The sequence below is a fragment of the Phocoena sinus genome, chromosome 2 (genome assembly GCF_008692025.1).
Source record: "Phocoena sinus isolate mPhoSin1 chromosome 2, mPhoSin1.pri, whole genome shotgun sequence".
In the NCBI taxonomy this organism is placed as follows: Eukaryota; Metazoa; Chordata; class Mammalia; order Artiodactyla; family Phocoenidae; genus Phocoena; species Phocoena sinus.
In genome coordinates this window covers 80101618-80126238 of record NC_045764.1, presented here as the reverse complement: position 1 = coordinate 80126238, position 24621 = coordinate 80101618, and the positions used below count along the sequence as shown (strand labels likewise).

Sequence of the window (24621 nt, the reverse complement as noted above, 5' to 3'; positions counted from 1 at the left end):
TCTGCTCTTTCCTTGTTTGACTTACTGCCTTAACAAACCTCCCTTCCTGTTTGTAAGATGGTTCTCTGCTTATATCTAACATTTTTTAACTTGAAATCTTGTAAAAAAAAAAAAAAAAAAAAAAAAAAAAGAACACCCCCCCTTGGTGCAAGGAATTCCAGCAAAATCCACTGGCACATCATCAACTCTAATAGAATATTATCACCTCACCACTCCCAAGCCAACCACTGTGGCCTGGGGAATGGCATATGCTATTTGGCTTAATTCACATACCCACCCACCCCTGAGCTGGGGGTGCAGGCAGCCCTGTTCAAATCTTACGAACACTAGATGGGAGAGACCGGATCCTCAGTGGGCATATGCACACTACCTGGGAAAAATCAGAGTCCACAGAAAACATCACACTTTAGGTCCCTTCATGGCCTCAAAATTTCCTCAATTCAGTGAATTCTCTTTTGATTATAATGAACTAAAAGCAAATTATGAATAAAATATCCTAAAAGAGTTAAATTCATTAAGACTGAAATAATCTGAAGGACTAAAAATAGATTCATGTTATCCATAGGTGATGGAAAAATAACTTAGTTTTCCAAATATTGTCCCTTGATTTTTAAATTTTTGGTCCATTTAGTTGTCATTTGAATGACAGAGCAATAAGCCCTCTACATTATTATCTAAAAAATTAAAACTCTAGCTAAAACACAGAATTGAAAATTTTTTAACTGAGGTTGATTTATTGTATTGTGTTAATTTCTGCTATACAGTAAAGTGATTCAGTTATACATATATATACATTCTTTTAAAAATTCTTTACCTTTGTGGTTTACCACAGGAGATTGGATATAGTTCCCTGTATTGTACAGTAAGACCTTGTTGTTTATCCATTCTATATATTATAATGGTTTGCATTTGCTAACCCCAAACTCCCAATCCATTCCTCCCCCAACCCCCCCCCTTGGCAACAAGTCTGTTCTCTATGTCTGTGAGTTTGTATCTTTTTTGTAGATAGCTTCATTTGTGTCATATTTTAGATTCCATATATAAGCGATATCATGGTATTTGTCTTTCTCTTTCTGACTTACTTCACTTAGTATGATGACCTGTAGTTCCATCCGTGTTTTGCTGCAAGTGGCATTATTTCATTCTTTTTTATGGCTGAGTAGTACTATTGTATATATGTACCACATCTTCTTTATCCATTCATCTGTCAATGACATTTAAGTCGTTTCCATGTCTTGGCTGTTGTGAATAGTGCTGCAGTGAACATAAGGGTGCATGTATCTTTTTGAATTGTAGTTTTGTCCAGATACATGCCCAGGAGTAGGATTGCTGGATTGTATGGCAACTCTATTTTTAGTTTTTTGAGGAACCTCCGTATTATTTTCCATAGTGGCTGCACCAACTTACATTCCTACCAACAATGTAGGAGGATTTCCTTTTCTTCACACCCTCTCCAGCATTTCTTATTTGTAGAGTTTTAACTATGGCCATTCTGATCCGTGTGAGGTGATTCCTGATTGTAATTTTGAGCATCCTTTCATGTGCCTGTGGCCATCTGTGTGTCTTCTTTGGAGAAATGTCTATTTAGTTCTTCTGCCCATTTTTTGATTGGGTTGTTTGGTGTTCTATTGTTGAGTTGTATGAGCTGTTTGTTTGTATATTATGGAAATTAACCCTTCTCAGTCGCATCACTTGCAAATATTTTCTCCCAGTCTATAGGTTGTCTTTTCATTTTGTTTATGGTTTCCTTTTCTGTGCAAAAGGTTGTACAGTTTTTGGTTTGTTTTTTATTATTGTTTTTAACACCTTTATTGGAGTATAATCGCTTTACAATGGTGTGTTAGTTTGTGCTTTATAACAAAGTGACTCAGCTATACGTATATCCCCATATCCCCTCCCTCTTGCATCCCATCCTCCCTATCCCACCCCCTCTAGGTGGTCGCAATGCACCAAGCTGATCTCCCTGTGCTCTGTGGCTGAAAAGCTTGTACATTTGATTAGGTCCCATTTCTTGGTTTTTCCTTTTATTTCCATGGCCTTGGAAGACTGACCTAAGAAAACATTGGTACAATTTATGTCAGAATGTTTTCCTATGTTCTCTTCTAGGCAGAACTGCAAATTTTATAAAGCTGTTTTCCCATATTTTACTAGAATGTCACTTTCAATGTTTTCATTTTAAATCATGGGTCTTTTCATTTTCATGTATTAATTTGAAAGCATATTTGATCCACAGGAAAAGCATCATTTGAAATAATTGTATTGATGAGTAAATTCAGAAATCCTATATAGAAATATTAACAAATGACTACCTTACTTAAAAGAACAAGGAAAATAGAACAATGAGGGAAACTAATTGCTTTTCTGCATGTGATTATGATTTAGGATTAATTCATTAAGCAAACATTTATTCAGATGTGGACATATTCTATATTACTTCATCCTCTGGAACTTTATAATGTATGTATATTAAGTATGCCCAACTTATCACTATTTTATGGGATCAGATTTATTTGGCATAACATTTTTTTAAAAATGAATACATCTTTATGGACGGGTGATACAGTATCAAAACCAGTTAGTAAAAATACATCTGAGACTATGAATTTATGCAAGCAAGGAGTAACTCATTACAAGACTTCTTCAGAGACTACCTTATTTCAATGAGCTATTTGCTAAATCCCAGAAAATCATTTCTTGCAAGAATCGTATTTTTCTATAGCACTAACATATATTATGTATTAGCAGCTATTAAAAAATAATCTGACCTCATCAAAAAGCCAGTCAAGATTGATGAAGTCAGAGAGATTTATTTAATACAAAGTAAAGCATTTCTCTCTATAATTTGGCAAAAAATTTCCATCCTTTTTTTTGGGTCTCAATGGGTAGTTAATATTCTAACCACCCATTTTTTTAATATTTTTAAAATATTAAATGGACTCATGTTTGTGTTGAAATCTCTATATCCGAGAAAGAGGCAGTGAGATGCAGAAGTGTATATCATGGGTCCAGCATGATACCACGTTTTCAACAATATTCAAAGGAGTGTGATTCCATTCAAGCCTATTGAATCATTTAGGATATAGGATATGCTGAAGAAGTACAATTCGATTACGAAAAACGAAAAACATATTGAGGGCCTAGCAGGTGACAATTGCCAAGATAGGCACTGAAAGTCTGCAGAAGTGAGTCAAACATATAGATTATCTTCAGAAAGCCATGGCCTCTACTAAGTGACAGAGTAAGACAAAGGCTAGAATAGAAGGATGAGCCACTGTCTGTGACTGTACAATTCGTACATTGCACAAAACTGTCCCACTAAGGGAGTGAATGACGGCCGACTTAGGGACCATGCAACACTTGCTAAGCCACATGTGTTGATGTGCAGCTGTGCCCCGTAGAAAAAGAGGCACCTTTTATTACTAACCAAAAGCACTGATCCCTTGACCAAGTCATGTATTCTCGGAGCTACATCAGCTTTCCTTCTAATTCACAAAGAGGCACTTACATAAGTTAGAATTTAAGTTCCAGGAGAATGAAAGTCTTTCTTTCATGAAACAATATATCTGTCACCTAGAACAGTGCTGGCACATAATAAGCACTCAATAAATATTTGTTGAATGTTGTTGACATAGGATAGCCCTGGGGAGATTATATCAATAGGGGGGTCAGGAATTTCTAAATTTTTCTTTTAGACAAAGTTCCTTTATTGTTGTCTTCAACTTTCTACCATCATTTCCCTAAAATAGTTTGAAATAAAGAGAGAGTTCATAGTGAACAATGAGGAAAATGCATTGTTAATATGGAAATCAGTTCCAAAATATTGAAAAATGACTTTAAAATATAGAAAATCTCCAGAGCCGAAATCAGTTAATTCTTTAGGAATTTTCCTGGTAATGACTGACTAAACATTAAGGGTATCCTAGAAAGAAAATAAAGTGGGAGCATTATACTTAAAGTAGGTTTTATCAGTGATAATTGAATGAGGCTAAAATTTACCTCCTAAATCCCTTACATGATGGACCTTCCTCTTTCCTCTGTGTGACAGAACAGAAAGCAGGAATTAAGATGGAAAAGCTTGGACACACATTTTCCAGGTTTATCTCTTTTTTTTTCCCTACCATTGGCTTGCAGGTGAAAAATAAAGCCACCTATGAATCAAAGCACTGCTTTTTAAGTAAACATTTAAAAGCATTTTAAAATTAAAACATTCAAAAGCATTTCCTCTTTTGGCAAAGTGGATTTTTATTAAATATCTGACAAAATCATCCTGTAAAATGTGTTCATATGAAAAAGATATCTCTCAAATGGGAAATATCTGCATACAGGGATTATATACAGATTTTGCTTGAAAACAGTTGTTAAATAAATGAACTGGTAATTTTATAAGCAGTTTTTCACTTGTTTTCCAGGAGCACATGATTCGAGAGGATACCAAGGGTCTGACACCGAGACAGTGTACTATAATGGAGGTGGTCCTGGCTACCATCAAGGTAAGGTTATAGTGTCCCTGGATATGGATCCACAGTTCTCTGTGTACCCTCAGAGAAAGGTAACCCCATATGCTTGTCTGTAGAGCTGTGCCATCCATAGACACAGTAGACAGTTGTACACATACATCCTGGGAGTGTGTCAGACTTAGGCCATACTATGTCATTATTACATCCATATTGCTCTGCCCTTAGAGTCGCTTCCTTTGTCTACCTTTAGAAAATGTGTTTGAAATCTATGTTTAACAGGTGTTTTCAAAGAAAGACATGTACCCCCAAAGCCCAGTTAAATAGATGCTTCAGGGGATTTAGGGTTAACAGAATTTCCGTTTGTGTTTTCTATGCTTGCTGAAATGGTTTTGGAAAGATGAATTTTCTCTTCTCTCTTAGTAAGGACAATAATTTAGTTTTCTGCTGAAAACGCAAAGGCATTGCATTGTGTGCATCAATTTTTCATAGCCAGAGGTTGACCAAAAGTTATTGGATTGTGGGCTAAATATAGGCAGATCTCAAAACATAACTTAGAAGTTCTTTGTTTTCACGTGGTTCTTTATAGATTTATATACATACATTTTATATTTATATGTGAAAGTTTATTAAAGAGTGAAAAATTAATTCATCTCCTAAATTTGGACTGTGTCCAATGTCTCAATACTTCACTTGGGGAAGCATCTGTTATCCAGGATGTGTGAATAGTTTAGCAAAGAACTGTGAGCTACCACAAGCCATTTTCCAAGCACAGAATAATCTCACTGGATAGAAACAGACACTGCAACGGTAGTCATTAAAACAGAGTTCTATTTGTATAACAGTTGGACACCTTCAAAACACTATTACTTCATGACTTTTGTAGTTTCAGCATTTAATAAGAGGACATCTTTTGCTGCTTCAGAAAACTGCAAAATGAAATTTGTGAGGTGACTATTTTGTGACACCTGGTGGAATGTGGCAAGCGTGAATTTCAGCAGTGAGATGACTGACAGTGATGGAGTTTCTAAAGATGCAGCCAGAGTATGGGCTGGAAGTATAAACATTTTGCAAAATCTTTTTTTTTAATAGTAAACATGAAAAAAGAAAAAACCTGTTCTTTTTGAAAATAATTTTCAAAAATATGAATAAGAAATGACTGACCCTGTGGAGTTATAGAAGCACTAATGGCTACAAATAAGGAAGTGATAGTAGAAAAAATAACTCCGAGGCACACCATGAACAGTAAAAAAAAAAAAAAAAGTGAGATTTTTTAAAATCAGAATTCAGCCCTTCATGGATTTTATAAGGTCAATGGATGACTCTAAGAGAGAGCGCAAGAAAAATATGTTCTGTGAACATAGAGAATGGCATTCAATGTACTGACAGGCCTGGCTCCTGTTCCTAACCCCAGCATTTCTCTAATTCTTCTTGGTGGGGACAAATGACCACCTCCTGCAGGACTAGTTCTGCCCAAACTCTGGGACAACCCTGATCCCCAAGCAGATCCCCCTGATCTACGTGTTGACAGCTCAACTATCCCATTTTCCTTCCCAGGTCATCCAGTGATATTTTAGTTCAGCCTCAGCCACCAGACACTTGGCCTTGCTCTTCGGGAAGAAACTACTGCCTGGTGTCCAAGATCCAGCAAATGGATCCACATCATTATCTTGTTCTCCAGGACCAGAGTCTGACCCTGGTCCTTCTGAACCTCAGAGTCTGAGGTCAGGTCTTCAGTCTCCTTATTTCCCAACTTTTTCTCTGGGGTCCCCACGCTACACCTGCTTTACCTGCTTTGAGACCCTCTTATCTTTTCTGATTCTGAAATTCGCCCTGACTGTTCTACAAGGCACTAACCGTAATGTTGACTGAAAAGGAATTCAGGAGAAAGAGGAGTACTACTTAAAAGAACTGTAGCCTCAAGAGCTAGTGATTCAATGTCTGCTGGGAGCCCAGCAAAGGGAATACTGTAAGGCCGAGACTTCATGAGAAAGATATACCGAAGCAGTAGATGCTACCCAGGCTGCCAAAGACATGATCCTTATAAGCATCCTGGGTGTTAGGTACATCAAGAATGATCATTCACATTTTACAGATGAAAAAGCAGAGGCTAAATAAGCAGGTTTAACTTGTTTGCCTAGGGCCACAGAGTTGCTTGTAAGTGGCAGAGCTGAGAAAAGATTCCAAACTCTAAAATCAATGTCCTTGCTTCTGTGTTTCATTATTTAACTAAATGTCAACAAGGTGTAGGAAAATGTAGCAAGCCAAAACAAGTAATATTCCTACAGGGAGATTAGTTCTCTTTAAGTTAAAATACTGTATTTCAATTATTTAGTTTTCTTTTTAATTATTTAAAATAATGTGAAATCCTTCAACCTCTACACAAGTACTGATGAAAATATTAACTTTCTTAAATACTAAAATTCTAATTGGACTGGATTAGTCATACCAGTTGCAGGTAGTTTCAATTGTAAGTTAAAAGGATAGAACATGGCACAAGAAACAGAATTACAATGATCTGCCGCAACTGGCGTGGTTGGCCTTAGAGACATTACATTTACCTGCCAACACTGAGCCAAATCAACAGTATTTGAAAATAAAAGGACAAGGCAACAGCTCTGAAACACAGCTAACAACTTAATCAAGCTGCAAGCCTCTGCAAGCTGCTACAGAGGCCAATGGAGAAACCGTATTTAAAGTTGAGCTTTTGAAGAAGAACTACAATCCTGCATCCTGTGGACCAAAAAACACATTCTCAGAAACTTAGATAAAGTTAAAAGGCAGAGGACTATGTACCAGTTGAAGGAACGAGATAAAACCCCAGAAAAACAATTAAATGAAGTGGAGATAGGCAACCTTCCAGAAAAAGAATTCAGAATAATGATAGTGAAGATGATCCAGGACCTTGAAAAAAGAATGGAGGCAAAGATTGAGAAGATGCAAGAAATGTTTAACAAAGACCTAGAAGAATTAAAGAACAAACAAACTGAGATGAACAACACACTAACTGAAATGAAGAAAACACTAGAAGGAATCAGTAGCAAAATAACTGAGGCAGAAGAACGGATAAGTCACCTGGAAGACAGAATGGTGGAAATCACTGCTGTGGAACTGAATAAAGAAAGAAGAATGAAAATAAATGAAGACAGCCTAAGAGACCTCTGGAACAACATTAAATGCACCAACATTTGCATTATAGGGGTCTAAGAAGGAGAAGAGAGAGACAAAGGACCCAAGCAAATATTTGAAGAGATTATAGTCAAAAACTTTCCTAACATGGGAAAGGAAATAGCCACCAAAGTCCAGGAGGCACAGAGTCCCAGGCAAGATAAACCCAAGGAGAAACACACTGAAACAAATAGTAATCAAACTGACAAAAATTAAAGACAAATTATTAAAAGCAGCAAGGGAAAAACAACAAATAACATACAAGGGAACTCCCATAAAGTTAACAGCTGATTTCTCAGCAGAAACTCTACAAGCCAGAAGGGAGTGGCATGATCTACTTAAAGTGATGAAAGGGAAGAAGCTACAACCAAAATTACTTTACCCAGCAAGGATCTCATTCAGATTCGATGGAGAAATCAAAAGCTTTACAGACAAGCAAAAGCTAAGACAATTCAGCACCACCAAACCAGCTCTACAACAAATGCTAAAGGAACTTCTCTAAATGGGAAACACAAGAGAAGAAAAGGACCTACAAAAACAAACCCAAAACAATTAAGAAAATGGTCATAGGAACATACATATCAATAATTACCTTCAATGTGAATGGATTAAATGCTCCAACCAAAAGACACAGGCTCACTGAATGGATACAAAATCAAGATAAATATATATGCTGTCTACAAGAGACCCGCTTCAGACCTAGGGACACATACAGACTGAGAGTGAGGGGATGGAAAAAGATATTCCATACAAATGGAAATCAAAAGAAAGCTGGAGTAGCTATACTCATATCAGATAAAATCGGCTTTACAATAAAGACTGTCACAAGAGACAAGGAAGGACACTACATAATGATCAAGGGATCAATCCAAGAAGAAGATACAACAATTATAAATAAATATATATGCACCCAACATAGGAGCACCTCAATACATAAGGCAACTGCTAACAGCTATAAAAGAGGAAATCGGAAGTAACACAGTAATAGTGGGGGACTTTAACACCTCACTTACACCAATGGACAGATCACCCAAACAGAAAATTAATAAGGAAGCACAAGCTTTAAATGACACAATAGAGCAGATAGATTTAATTGATATTTATAGGACATTCCATCCAAAAACAGCAGATTACACTTTCTTCTCAAGTGCACATGGAACATTCTCCAGAATAGATCACATCTTGGGTCACAAATCAAGCCTCAATAAATTTAAGAAAACGGAAATCATATCAAGCATCTTTTCTGACCACAACACTATGAGATTAGAAATCAATTACAGGGGAAAAAACATAAAAAACACAAACACATGGAGGCTAAACAATAGGTTACTAAATAACCAAGAGATCACTGAAGAAATCAAAGAGGAAAGTTAAAAATACCTAGAGACAAATGACAGCGAAAACACGATGATCCAAAACCTATGGGATGCAGCAAAAGCAGTTCTAAGAGGGAAGTTTACAGCTGTACAAGCCTACCTCAAGAAACAAGAAAAATCTCAAGTAAAGAATCTAAACTTACACCTAAAGGAACTAGAGAAAGAACACACAAAACCCAAAGGTAGCAGAAGGAAAGATATCATAAAGATCAGAGCAGAAATAAATGAAATAGAAACAAAGAAAACAATAGCAAAGATCAGTAAAACCAAAAGCCTGTTCTTTGAGAAGATAAACAAAATTGATAAACCTTCAGCCAGACTCATCAAGAAAAAGAGGGAGAGGACTCAAATCAATAAAATTAGAAATGAAAAAGGAGAAGTTAAAACTGACACCGCAGAAATACAAAGGATCATAAGAGACTACTATAAGCAGCTATATGCCAATAAAATAGTCAACCTAGAAGTAATGGACAAATTCTTAGAAAGATACTACCTTCTAAGACTGAACCAGGAAGAATTAGAAAATATGAACAAACCAATCACAAGTACTGAAATTGAAACAGTGATTAAAAAACACAGAAAAGGGTACCCTCCTACACTGTTTGTGGGAATGTAAATTGATGCAGCCACTATGGAGAACAGTATGGAGGTTCCTTAAAAAACTAAAAGTAGAACCACCATATCATCCAGCAATCCCACTCCTGGGCATATATCCAAAGGAAACCATAATTCGAAAAGAGACATGTACCCCAGTGTTCATTGCAGCTCTATTTACGATAGCCAGGACATGGGAACAACCTAAACGTCCACTGACAGATGAATGGATAAAGAAGATGTGGCACGTATATACAATGGAATATTACTCAGCCATAAAAAGAATGAAATAGTGCCATTTGCAGCAACATGGATGGACTTAGAGATTGTCATACTGAGTGAAGTAAGACAGATAAAGACAAATATCATATGATATTGCTTGTATGTGAAATCTTTTTTAAAAATGGTACAAATGAACCTATTTACAAAACAAATAGAGTCGCAGATGTAGAAAACAAACTTACGGTTACCAAGGGGGAAGGGGGGAGGGATAAATTGGGAGTTCGGGATTGACATATACACACTGCTATATATAAAATAGTTAACTAATAAGAAACTACTGTATAGCACAGGGAACTCTGCTCAGTACTCTGTAATGACCTATATTGGAATAGAATATTAAAAAGAGTAGGTATATGTATATGTATAACTGATTCACTTTTTTGTACAGCAGAAACATAACATTGTAAATAAACTATACTCCAATAAAAATTAATTTAAAAAGTTAGAGTATAACTGTGACATTCATGCAGTTATAAAACTTGTCCGGAATATTATTTAACTCATCAATTAATGAGGGAACCAGTAAGATCTTATATCTGGCTCAAAGATTTCCAAGAACCACACATAAAGATAGGCAATGAGGAAAGCTGAAATAAATTTACAAAGAGAGGCAAAACAGATCTAGCCACAAAACAGTCATCGGTTGCATCCCACCAGAAATAATTAATTTGCATTTCTAACAACTCTCAGTTGCCAAGAGATCGTGAAACATCATTGTAGCTGCTGCTCGTTATTCTTCCTGTACTTTACTAATTTAATTCTCCAGCACTTATGCTCAGGTTTGACAAAACTGAAGTTTGTCTGGGAAACATTGACAGGGAGAATGCCTTCCCCTCCACAGATGCCACCTAGTCCTAGTTCAGTTTATCCCACTGCTCTTTACAGTTAGGGTATGTTATTTCATCTGATACTTCCCTGGGTCATTACGTAAACAGAGCTCCAGAGCTCACCCCACCACTCCTCCAGGAAAGACAATCAAGTCCAAGTGAAACCTTCCCCTTTCAATACACTCATTTAATATTTTTCCACTTTAAGTATCATATCACCTTTCCTAAAGAAAGGGACTCTGATATTTTTTTCATCCACCAAAGCACCTGAACAATTCCAGACTCTCAGTCTTTGATAAATACTTTCTACATGTGAAAATATTTTAACATTTATATAAGAAGATCAAGGTATAGAACAAGTTTAAATATTACGTCTTTGTTGACTCTTCAAAAATAAGAAAAGGCTCTTCCCATTTTGCTGTGCCTCCTCTTCATAACCATAGGTAGCTTTAGGCGCAGCTTGTGTTTTCACAGTGCGCCCAGCTGGAGTGGAAAAGAACTGTAAGTGGCCATGGGTTTTTCTTTGGGAGGAGGGTGTCTGCAGTTGTAACAAACTTTCTTCAGATCATATCACCATTGCCTACTTCCTCAGGCCTGTGCCTTTAGTCTTCTCTACATTACGGTCTCTGAAATTACACTCAGATGCCTACAAATGCTCAGAATGTGTTTCTACTTAGGGAAGAAAACTAAGACAATTATGAATTTTCAGTTCACTGACATGTTTCACCTCAGAAATTTTTAAGAAGTGGGATAGAGGGATAACATATATCCATTTAGGAGAGTGTATCAGAATCATTTGTTGAGCTTTTCCAAAACATGCCATTCTGTGAGAATCCTAGATTGTACGAGGCAGGTTGCAATGAGGGTGTAGTTTAGCTTTGTTGGTACAGGGAGAGAGAGAGAACCATTTATCTAACATTAATAGAATACTGTAAACCCATTATCATCTCTAAATGGTTGGGAAATAACATCCTTAGTCCCATCACGTATCTCTAGTGAGTCCTCCAAAGTGATGTCTGTGCTTAATACCTGCAGCATTAGAAATGCTCATATCCCTCAATCACCTCATTTATTGTCAAATATATATGTTCTCTATTACCTTTCCTATAAATATTGCAATGCTTTGAGTTTGCTGGACGACAAGAGCAATAAAAGAAGAAGAAAGAAACTCTGTTTCATTGCATTTCTCAGACACAAGGTTCAGGAGATGTTGGATTTCCAAGGACCACTGTGCATCCTCAGGTTGGCCTATGTGTGCACCACTGTGTGATTAGAGCATGGGGAAGATGGGAGCAGTGGGCACCTGTCCTAGAATTGCAAACTAGTATCTGGAAAATACATGACCGGGAGATACCTTCTTTATGAAAGTTGACAACCCTGGACGTTTTTCTCATGTTCTGGAAACGGAAGTCAACAACCAAGTTGACACAGTATCTACACCTGCCGTTCAGTAAGCATGCTGGCGACTGCATCTTCATGATCCCATTTCTTTAACTTAAGTGTTGAATGAGAGGAAGAGTCTTAAGCTGTGAGGATCTGATGTCTGTGATGCAGAGCAACACTTCAGAGATACTGAGGGAACCTGAACTACATGGTGATGACTTGGCAGTGGCCAGCTGGTGCTATTTCTTTGTATCTACCTCATGTTGATCATACTGTATTATCCCATTTGAGCCTCACGATTATGGCAATAAAATCCCTCATCTAATACTTCTTTCTAAATGCCTCTGTTGACATTATTTCTTTTTCCTTTTAGCAATACTTTCATGCAGGAGGAAATGGCCTGAAAAAGAATTTCTTGGAGAAAAGCCCAGATCTTCAGTCTCTGAGATACGCTCTCAGTCTTTATACCCAAACAACTGATGCCTTGATAAAGAAATTCATAGACACTCAAACCTCACAGAGTAAGTAACACATTGGATGTGAGAATAAGTAAACTGAACACAAACTAAACTTCAACAGAGAAATCATTATAAATAATATCTCTAATTTGACTATAATAACTTAAAGCAGCAGTAAGAATGGGTAATTATTATTCATAGAAAATTGCCCAACGTTTAGCAAATTATTTTATAATTTCAGTAACACTGGGATATGCTCAATACTAAAACTATATAGAGTGGTTGACCTTTGCTCTTGATTCTAATTTCATAAAATTTAGTAAACCCTAGTTTTGAATATCCGTAACTGTGACAGTCTCAATTTAGAACAAAAGAGTTAGTGTTTGTTGGTCTTTGTAACTTCCAAAGTAAGAGCATAATTCCCCAAATCCTGACTTCAAATGCAAAAATCTCCCGCTGTCGGGTTTTCAGGAGGGCAAACTCATTTAATCCTAACTTTATATGAGAAAAATTTTAACTTTTACTTTGAAATGAGCCAAGAGCCAAGTATTTCATTGGAAACTCAGATCCGTTTCATGTGGCAAAGTTCCCACCTCATAAGCTTCTAGGATATTACTGTTAAACAACCTTTCTTTCAAGTTGCTTTGTGATTTATTATATTTTGGTAATTCCATGTATTTAAGATCTAGCATTTCTGAGAGATTATTGAAAACGTCCCTCTGAGTCAAAAAAAAAAAAAAAAAGCCATATGCAGGCTCAAACTCTAGAACATAATAAATTGCCTCCCAGATATAATAAAAAGAAATAAGAGGACACTGTCTTCATTCATGAGAGCTCCTTCAAAGGAAGCATACGGATCTTTCTCCTCAGATGAGAATGCTCCAGACTTGTCTATGTTTCGTCATGGATATTTTCATTTTTCTAATTACATGGAAGATAATGCCAAGGTAGGTAGGTGCTAGGTAGGTGCTTGACCTGTCTTTAATATTACACTCTGCGCTTTCTGATAGTATCCGACTAAATGCTATAAATACTCCTTTTAATGTGATCTTCAAACCCAGCTTACATTTTTAGGATGGTTCCAGAAAGGAGAAAAGAGTTGAGTCATAAAGCCTTGTCAAGATATACATTACTCCTTGAACCCATGATCCCTCAAGGTTTTCTAAACTGTAAATATGAATGCAATTCTAACACATCTTACCAGAATAGTGTCGTTGCTTTATTCCTAAAGAATGTGAGTGTATAAAAACTTAGCTCTGCTTTTACAGGTATACATTATGTGTATATACACACACCCCATGTTTCAACATAGATGTTACACCAAAAAAGCTACATATGTGTATCAATTTTGGTGTATGGAATTTGGCACACGTGTTGATTTTCTTTTGTATGAATTGTTTGGCAACATCAAAAATAAATAGCGGGGGGGAAAAAGAGGATTCATAATCCTAATAATCCCTGACAACATAATTTATTTTCGTCTTGGTCTTTCTTTTTCTTTTTTTACTTCCCTTTTCTGGCTTTTTCTAAGTACACAATTTTTTTTTTTTGGCATAATTGAAATTGGTAGGCTATGGATATGAAATGGGTTGCCTTCTCTCTGATAGTTACCTTCAGCCATGCTGGGTGGAAACTATTTCCATCTCCTCCCTCCCTCCCTTGTCATCCCTCCAACTGCCCCCCAGCCCAGCATGATCAGTCCCAAAGGACCTGAGGTGTGAAGGGGACTTGAAGGTGCACTTTGCTCCCCCATCCCCATCATCTTCTAGACCCCTCTCTGCTTCAGGGTTTTGGGGGCAGACACTGAAGGGGAGGAGGGCGATGTCTTTCATGCCCCCTGTACAGCTGCGTCCAGTACCTGCTTCCTGAGGGCCCCGTGCTAGGGATCCTCCTATCTGCTCAGCTCCCTTCAGGGAGCCCTCAGTTCTTGCCTCCTGCAGCACCTACTGTGGCTTCCTGCTCCTAGTGTCCAGCCCTCTGCAATGGGGTCCCAGCCAGAAGGCTGCAGCCCAGCTTCCTCCAGTGGGACCCACCGCAGCTCATATACGCTTTCCACGTCTGTGGTGATAATGGGGACTTCTCCCCTGTCACCTGCCCTCTCTCTACAATTCTCCTTTCTACCTGCTCAGATACTTGCTTATACTTTCAAACTTGGGGGAGGGGAAGAGGAAGAAACACTGCTGCCTAACAGAACATAACCATTGTTCAATCAAAAACAGAGGCGAGCCAAGTCTCGTCAATTAATGGATGCAGTGTTTCTGAGTTTTTATCCCTTTCTTCCAATTCTATCACAATCCTACCGCAATACTCATTACCATAGACTGAATAATAAAGTTAGCAACAGGACCATATCCCTTATAAAATAGGGAAAGGAGAGATAGAGGAAAATTCACTGAATCTTAGAATTCTGTATGACATACCCCAAAATAGAACATATTAAAGGATGCAATCCCCATTTCTATAACAGTCCCTAAAGTCGTGGGCTGTGTGTATGACTTCCAAATGCCCGGGGCCAGCCCATATTTCCTTTGGCTTCTAAAGAACCTCAGCTTCCAGGGTTCTTTAACTGACAGAGAAACATAGAAAAGTTGAATTCTCGAGGGTCTTATTTACATGGGCTGCTCTACTCTTCTATGAACATTTGACATGGGGTGTGTTGAAAGAGAGGAACTTGGGTGCCACCCCTGGGATTCCTTTGGGATCCTCCCTGCAGATGCACATTTACAATTAATAGTAGGATCAACTCCCCCTTTTTTGTACCTGCGATCCTAGTATCGGGCAGAGTCCAAAATGACCAAATGAAGTCTCAGTTTCCACTGTAAATATTGTTGCAATTATTCAAGTAATTTTCTAGAACTTGGCTCAGTACCAAATACCCGTGAATATTTATTGTTCAATTTTTGTTCATCTAATTTATATTTTATTAATATAATTAAGAAAGACCATACTCGTGTTACGGTATCTTTCAAATATAAAATTTGAAATGGGAGCTAGTGCTACACACTGCAAACCCCTGCTACCCTCTGCCTGAGGAGCCCCATTCAGGGTAAGCTGGGCTGTCAGACAGTTAACCCCCAGGAAGCAGCCCTCAACCAGTGAAAGATAGGAAGCTGGCAGATTAAAAAACAGACAAAACGTCAGCTTCCTTTAGAGTTGGGACAACTCTAAAATGAATTCTACGCAAACTCCAGAGTTCCCCTGTGAGATGAAGCTTCATCCCTTCAGGGAGGATGCCTTCCCAGATGGACCATTTACCGTGGAATGCTTGTCTCAACTTTCTGCTCCCGGGGCAACCCAAATCCAGGGTCACACTGCTGGAAAGTGAGGATGCAGATTCCAGGTCAGCTCCTCTAGATCTAAATCCTGTGCACTTAACCATGATGCCTGCATCTTCTTGATGCTAATTAAATTATAAAGGCCAAATACCCTGAATGAATTTTTCCCCATTACTTGAGCTTTTTCTCTCACGATTTCTTAAGTTAGGAATACAGAACCAATTAGAGAAACTCAGCTTATAAAGTAGTGAACATTATTTGGAAACAAATTTTACATATTTCATTTACTTTATGACTGACAAAACAAACTGATTTTTTGTCTCCATTTCTAACTCACATTCTACAAGTATTAATGAATCATCATTCAAGTGTTACTTAATCAACATGAAGAACTTGGAATCCTTTAGAAATTTTACTGTGCTTTTTAAAGCATCCATATTTTGTTCTCATATTCTCATAAAATCTTCCCTTACTCCATTTTCTTCTTTCCCTCTCTCTTGTTAAAATGTTCTTTCACATCTCTTTCTCCTTTGTTTTTTCCTGATCTGTGTTAGCAAATTAATTGTAACATTAAATATACGGGAAAGAAACAATGAATAATTAATGAATTATTTTTTCACTGTCTTCAAATTGGAAGACATACTTTCTTTAAAAATATTTTTAATTCAGTTTTTACATAAATGGGCTTGCGAGTATAGAAAAACCTGTTGTATGTTGCTCACTTACGCTTTATTTTATTCCTTTTATTCCCTTGCTCCATTCTCTCCATTTTCACCTTCCTTTCCTCTTTCTTTGATCTCTTTTTAGAATAGATTTAGATGTCCTCTTTCTCCAGTAATAAAAAAAAAAAAAAAGGAATAGAGTTTCATTAGAAATTTATGAGCACAGAGTTCAAGTGAAATCCATCAGTTTGGAAAAACACTGTCTTCTCTCCTCTTTCTATTCCCAATATTGGAAAATAAACAAATGCCAAATGCATAGAGAAGTATTCTTAAGTCCTCAAGTGAAACTGAGAGTTCGATTTTAAAGAGTATCATGTTTGTTAGTCTAGCAAGGTACTGCAGTAAGAAAACACCATATTATGCCGCATTCACTTAACAGATATTTACTGAGCATCACCTCTGAATAAAGTCCCATACCATGGGGCATATATTCAAAGCTGAACATAGTGTTATGTACCACACCAGGTGCTCTAATATGGTGGTTCTCAAGCAGAGGTGAATTTGTCCCCCCAGGGCAATTAATTACAAATATCTGAAGAGCTTTGGTTGTCTCATCTGGGAGTGGTGGTCACGTTACTGGTGTCTAGTGGGTGGAGAACAGGGAGGCTGCTAAACGTCTTACAGTGCCCAGGACAGTCCACAACAAGATGTTATCTAAAGTCTCCAGGTGGCAGTAGTGCTGAGGTTGGGACACCCTGCTCTAATACTAGACTGAAACAACATGAGAAGTGATGTAACATGTCATGTTAGAAGAGGGAAAAATTTGCCTTGGGAAGACCGGAAAGGCAGAACAGTCAGTGGGAAAACTGAGTCATGAGGAGGTAGGAAGAGGAAGGCATTCTGGATTCAGAAACTGTCCAGGAAAGAATATACTTGCATTCTTAATTTTAAAATCCCAACATGTCAAGCACATCCACAGTATATTTTTATGAGGAAAAAAATGTTTATTTTGCTTTTAAAGCAAAATTCACCATATCACCACTAATAGGGTTTAAAAGTACCTTAGAGTTCCTTGCACTGTTAACTATTTTGTGTAACGTTAGTAGAAATTATTTTAATATTTAAAGTAATTACCATGTTCTTCTCTTGGAGTTGGCCCTATGGCCTAAATTGGGTAGTTAGCTTGAAAATTTATACTTTTTTATTGTGGTTTCTCAAAAATGTGTTACTTACAGTTTTAGAAGCTGGTACAAAATTCATTTCTTGAATCTTAATTACAATATTCATCCTCATTTTTAAAAAAGCTTCTCTAACAGCTATTTCATTACACCAAGGGCTCTTTGAATATTTCATGCAGTAGCAGACAGTGAAAAATGTATAGAACTTTAACATATTAAGTAGAATTCTTTTCAATGGATAACACAATTTGGAATGAGACACAGAATGATTCATTGCTGACCTATCCTGTGTCATATTGTTTCCTTACCTGAGCATTTATTACAGCTTGAGGAACCTAAATCTAAAAAGCTTTAAAGACAAAGGGGATTTTTTATGTCTAAGTTACAGATGGCTCATAAAGCAAAAAAAAAAAAAAAAAAAAAAAAAAAAGACTATATATTAAAATATATGAAGTGAAATGTCTTTATTCTATAATCTGTCCTCTTTTTAACTTTTTATGAGCAATATCTTTGAGTCCTTGCTTATTTGAAATTTCTTAAAATTTAAATCAGATCATTTTGGTCATTATAATAACTTGTTTCCTGCTAAAGTAGAGTATAATATATTTTAATCTGAAATGTAAATCAGATAGCTACTGACTCACATTTTGAATCTACGAATATGCTTCAATACATTCATTATGTATAAAGCATTATCTCTAATTATGTTCTTGAAATTACAAAAGATATGTCCATAAGAAGAAAAGAAACCCTTTGTGAAGTGGTTCACTGTAGAAAAGGTCTCTTCTTATCAGAAATGTAGAACTTAACAACATTAATAATATTTAGTTGGCAGAAGAGCTGGCATCAAAATAAAGAGATTAGCCTTTAGGCCAAGGGCCACAGCTGAAACTTCACCTTGATGCCACCTATGGGAGAAAATGCTGAGGAATGTCTTCAGGCTAAACAAAGTTCATTTAGCCATCTTCAATTTAATACTGATTTGAAAGCACAGTCAGAAGTGGTCTCTCATTTTAGCTAATAAGCCTTTCAGAGATCACCAGAATCCCCTCCAACACGTCTATGCCCCTGTCTTATCCCTGGGACAGTGGGATTCCACTAGCTAGCACCACCTTCTAAGACAAGAGGTTAGATTTCTTATGCGGTGGAAAAATTGAGAATTTATGCGATTTGGCTCTTCAAATATTGCAGTTGGTCTGATGACATTCAACGCTGGGTGAGGCTCTTCAGTGCAGTCAAAAAGCTGTACACAAATAACTTTAGTAGGAGTGGTGATGTGATAGGGTCTGAGCACACTGAATCCTTCCCCAAGGTAGAAGTGTGTTAGATAAGGGTTACAGTTATGCTGAGCAGTACTGGGCACTGAAAGCAAGCTGTCCACCACTGTGCCAGTCTTCCCAAGCAGTCCTGCGAGGTGAGTAACTTCATCCATGCTTGTCAGGTTAAGAAATGCACAAATAGATTAAGAAACTTGCTAAAGTCATATAGCTAAGTGGCAGAGACAACGCCCTTCCCACTTTTTCACACTTATTTTAATCAGCGAAGAAAGCAGAATGTATTATTACTTCCTACACCCACCCCGCGCTTTCTTCTCCATAGTTTTGAATAATTGGGGTTACACTCCATACTTCTTACTTCTCATTTTGGTAAGACTAAAGCTCCCTTCTGTTCCGGAGATGATCTTTCTTTCAGTTGGTATCTTTTTCACATCAGCGACAAACTCTATCCCCGAACGTCTTCCTTGCTTCCCAGTTTCTTCTCATTCTGGCCCCAGTTACTGGGCAGGCTTAGTGGCCAGGGCATCTTTTGAATGTTACTTGGAAGTAATTGTACTGTAGTAATCTAAGTTGAAAATAAGAAAATGCATCCTGCTTTCCGAAAACCTTTTCTAACATAGGCTGATTTCACTCCTCTGGAGTGTGTGTGTGTGTGTGTGTGTGTGTGTGTGTTTAGGCTGTTGCTCTGGTCTTTCTTCTCTTTTCTACTCTTCTCACCCTTGTCCCCCACCAGCAGAAAGATCATTTTGTAACACTCCCCTTGCACATAAAGTCATGTCATGAGTGCTAATCTACATTTCTCTCTTCTCCCCATGTAAATCCTAGAAGACAGGGCCTTGCTTACTCATCCCTCAAATCTAAGTGCTCAGTATAGTGCCAGATACAAAGTCGGCGCGTTAGTGAATTTTAGAAAAAATAAATGCTGGGAAATTAAATGCAGAAAATTTTTAATTGTGTGATATGACACAGTCCTCATATTTGAATTGATGCCATTACAAATCTTTATTGAAAGCAAGTATATTTACAGCCCAAAAGAGAGGAAGAGGGAGAGATAAGAGGGAGGAAAGAGAGAGAGAGAGAGAGAGAAGTTTACGGTTTGATGGCTGATAGTGTTGAGTAGTTTCTTTACAAGGTAGAAGATAGTAAGTGCCACTGGAGAAATACAAAGGGCTGTATAAAGTTAGATGGAGAGAATAAGATCTCGCATTTGTATTAAACTCTTGAAATCACCATGTGTTATTCAATCTGTTACATGAACTTAAACATAACCAGTAAAAAATGAAATACCCTACTGTGTTGAGTCCAGGTCACAGATACATTTGTATACGCTTGCATTTGACGCATTTTTAGTAGCATTCTCCATGTGCCAGCCTTTGTGTTAGATGCTAGTTAAAACTACAGTGAAAGGCTGTGCTGAATATCTTCCATTTGCCCCTTCTAATCCACCCTGCTTTCTCCCTGGGGCTGGGGCGTATTGATTGCAACAATAGACTCTCTTACTCCTTGTTTCCCTGGGGCTGGGGCGTATCGATTGCAACAATAGACTCTCTTACTCCTTGTTTCCCATTGGGTTCAGCCAGTAGGGAGCCCCTACAAATCTCTGGGGGAGGAAAGAGTGAGGTGAGGTATTCATTCTGTCCGCTCCCTCTGGGCATGATCCATTCATTCAAGCTGACTTTGTCCTTTGACTCTAAGCCTCTCAAAGTTGCCTTCCCTAGAAGACTCTCCTAGTGGACCACGGTAGTGACTTCCGCCCCTCAGGCTTTAGGGATTATGGATATTAACAGCCCCACTATCCCTCAACCCGCCACCTAAACCTTCACAAACAGTCTCTCTCTTAAAGCAACCAAAATTACCCTAATTTGAGTTTCCATCTGTTTGCTAATGATACCCCGACGCATACAAAGGCAGATCTTCGTGGCTTTGCTAGGTTTTTCTTCCATGCCAACTCTGGGTCATCAAAGATTAACATTTTAAAATAAACAAATCAAGCATCAGAATAATTATCTTTGGAATGAGAAACAGAAAACATTGCATTTTGATGACTGAGCTACCCAGAATGAACAGAAGAGTGTATTAGCTTTTCACTCACAAGAATATTTCCGCTATACTCTGGCCAAGTCAACAAAATCCCAGCTCCCACTTTCTCATAATGCAGTTTATCTTGCTCAGTTTCATGTCTGAAAACTGGAAATCAGATGGAGACAACTGGGAGCCACTGGTGAAATTTGCAAAGTTTAAGTAAGAGCCCTCATAGCACAACTAAGCAGATGTTTGTTGTATGTCATGTAATGGGGAAATTATCATTCTTTGTGCGCTTATCTAAGTATGCATATTTCTAGGTCAGAAAAAGGGTACTTTCATTATTGCTTCATTTTTTAGTATAACTAGTTGAAAGATTAACTTTTCCATAACACTACCCATACAACTGTCTGTAATGGAAAGGTATCTCTTCATTTCTCAATTGGGTGAGAACCAGATCTCATTCCAAGACTATGCAGAATATCAGTGGTATTAGAACACTGCTTTCTCACTTAAGTACTCTCTGTTAGTTGCATCTTAAAGGCTAAGTTGGATTTAAACAATTCTGACAATGAGTAATGTGCATATTTTTCTAAAATTAAACCAAAAAATTAAATGAAATGTTTCTAAAAACAAACAACAACAAAAAGCACTTGACATTGGCATTACATTCAAAGATCTAATGCATAACCATTCACCCTTGGAGTTTACTATAGTTTATAGGCATCTTCAAATACCTTTTTCTCTCCTGAGTCTGAGAACAGCCCTGCAAAGTCAGACAGAGGTCTTTGGATTATTGGTCTGATATTCCACACTGCCTCTGGGTGCTCTTTTGAGATGGGCATTTCACCCAAGAGCAGTAGATGCCATTGAAGTGATTTGAGCAAGGGTACAGTGTGCAGAAAAAGACGGAAGGGAGACAAGACAAAAGAAGGCAGCCAGGTTGGAGGCTAGGCTGTGCGAATAACTATGGAGACATGCAAGCAGGTTCAAGATGTAGTTCAGCACTCTAATAGGCATGAGCTGGTGAAATAAATCTTGTCAAATTAATAGAAATTTAGGATAAAAAATGTCTTCTATAGAGTATTAAAATAAAGCAACATTTACTTCTGTGTGGTGAAATTATGTTTTTTTCCTGCCTGCTTATAATTTTCTGCACTTTCAAATTATCAAAAAATGTCCAGGAATTTCTGTTGAATCATAATTTTAAAAGAAATATGTGGAGAACACACTTTGATCTGCAAAGTAAATTAGTTTCATTGAATACCAAGGTATAATCAGTTCAAGGTGGTAGGTTTTAATGTCTTTCAGGGCCTTGGATTTAAATCTGTGGGATGAAATAAACAGCCCAATTAAACCTTCTCCTTACGATTCAAAGGATCTCAGAATTGCTCTGTTGGTAGGAGAATTTTACAGAGTATGAACTACACATACGTGTTATATTTACAAACATATATATGCTATATGGGTATATGTAATTTAATTATTTATAAATCTTATTTTATGAAGAAAATGACCAGAGTAATTCTGTTATGCATTGATTAAAATTAAGCAAATGCTAAATCAGTGATAAAACAGGTATTCTTAAAATTATCTAACACTTTCTTATTATGGGTAATTATGATATTCCTCAATGTTTTTGTTATTGTTATTTTTGTTTTAGGACTGATTAGAAAGTGAAACAGAGGTTAGAATGAGTTGTTGGGAATTTTATGGAAATGCTGACAAACTGAGATGTCAGAAAAACATTCTTCAAATCACTGAGTCAAGAAAGCAAAACACAAGACAATTTCTCTGGATCCTCTGAGCCATAACGTCTGTTTTTATTCACTGAGAACAGATTGCTGTGACCAGTGGGTTCAGTAGCATTAATTGAAAATTGCAGACTGTTACTTTACAACCTTTATGTGCCCTTTATAACTAACTTCCAAGAAAAGATATGGGATATTTTCTCCCTCGGTTATCCCGTGGCACTAGAAGATAAGCCTTGCTATTCAGTGTTTGATTTATCTTAGAAAAAGAACTGTGTTAAGTAAAATGGAAATAGTAAATCTCAATCTTTAAAGGTTGAAAGTCAAGCTTGTATAAACCTCTGGCATAAAGGTCTCTATTTATGGAGAAGAAGGGGCAAGAAATTGGTATGTTGGTTAAAACAGGGAAATGGGGAACCATGCAGTCATGGCCCAAGCATCTGCTCTACCTCTGCTTGGCTATATGACCTTGAGACAAGTCACTTAACTTCTCTAAGCCTCAATTTTCCCATCTGTAAAATGGATAACATAGCAATTTCAAAGTCCACTGGGTCCTGGGAGGATCACAGTGGTATACACGTGAAGTGCTTAGTGCACAGCAATCTCTCAATGTTAATTTTTAGTGCATCACTGATATTGGACACACTGTCTAAAAAGTACCTCTTTCTTTTACAAACATGAACAGAGAGGAACTGTCTTAGGATGCAGCTCTCTGAGCAAGGAAGCCAATAGTCAATCACATGCTCCTCTGTGAGCTGTACCTCATTACCAAGGGGCTCTCAGAGTGACTGAGAAACCTACCACACTGAGACGTCAAGGATTCACACCTGCAGTTTCTATGAACTTCTTCTCCATACGCGCCATGGTTGTCAAATAATTGTGTATTTTTTGAACACTTGGTATATGCACAAAGCGCTATGCTGGTAGGAGACACAGGGGGAAAACTCTCTGCTCCAAGGAGCTTACAATGAAGCTAACAACAGCTACATGAGAGGGAAAAAGCATCACACAAGGTAGCTTACGCTAAATACCAGGTGAATCTAAAGACCAAGTACTAAGGGCTTTCAAGGAGGGAGAAATGACTGTGGGCAGGAGAGTTGGGAGGATTCAGAGAAGCGTGGCCCAAGGTGGGCTTTGACAAATGTCTGAGGTTCAGGTAAGAGGAGAAGAGGAGGGCATGTCTGCAAGGCACAGAGTCCACATCTACAAGAAGAAGTACTTCTCAATGTGGAGTCCCAGGAGTAGCAGTGTCAGGGCCTCCCGGTGTGTCAGTCAGCTTAGACCACAGTAACAGAATGCCACAGACTGGGTGGCTTAAACCAAAGAATCGTATTTTCTTATAGTCCTGGAGGCTGAAGGTACCAACAGATTCAGTTTCTGGTGAGAGCCCTCTTCCTGGCTTGGAGGTAGCTGTCATCTCTTGGTGTCCTCACATGGTAGAGAGAGCACACTCTCTTGGTGTCTCTTCATATAGAGACCCTAATCCTGTTGGGTCAGGGCCCGCCCCCACTCTTATGACCTCATTTAACCTTAATTACTTTCTTAGAGGCCTCGTCTTCAAATACAGTCACATTAGAAGTTAGAGCTTCAATACATGGATTTTGAAAGGACACAAGCATTTGGTCCTGAGAACTTGTTAGGATTGCAAAATCTTAAGCCTCACCCTCAGTGCTGAGTTAGAGACTCCAGGTTTAAGACCCAAAAGTCTGTGTTTTAACCAGCCCTCCAGGTAACTGAGTTTGAGAACCACCGGAGTAAAGGGTCTGTAGGGAGGAGTGAATAGAGGGGAGATGGAAGAAATAGGTTATGATCAGAACTTGGAGAGCTTTGAATGTCAGGCCCAGGAGTGTAGAGATTGACCTGCAGTCAGTGTGAGGCCCAGAAGAAAGGAGAGGTCAACAGATTAACCTAAAG

General features: G+C 37.8%; 1 protein-coding gene across 2 annotated transcripts in view; it reads left to right on the top strand.

Moving 5' to 3' along the window:
- The window catches only part of UNC13C (unc-13 homolog C), a 586631-nt gene that overhangs the window by 521184 nt on the left and 40826 nt on the right, over nucleotides 1-24621 (top strand). For both annotated transcript variants that reach the window (XM_032622977.1, XM_032622978.1), the window contains 2 exons: nucleotides 4410-4490; nucleotides 12458-12605. In XM_032622977.1, the coding sequence (XP_032478868.1) occupies nucleotides 4410-4490; nucleotides 12458-12605 (229 nt within the window). The remainder of the gene's footprint in view (nucleotides 1-4409; nucleotides 4491-12457; nucleotides 12606-24621) is intronic.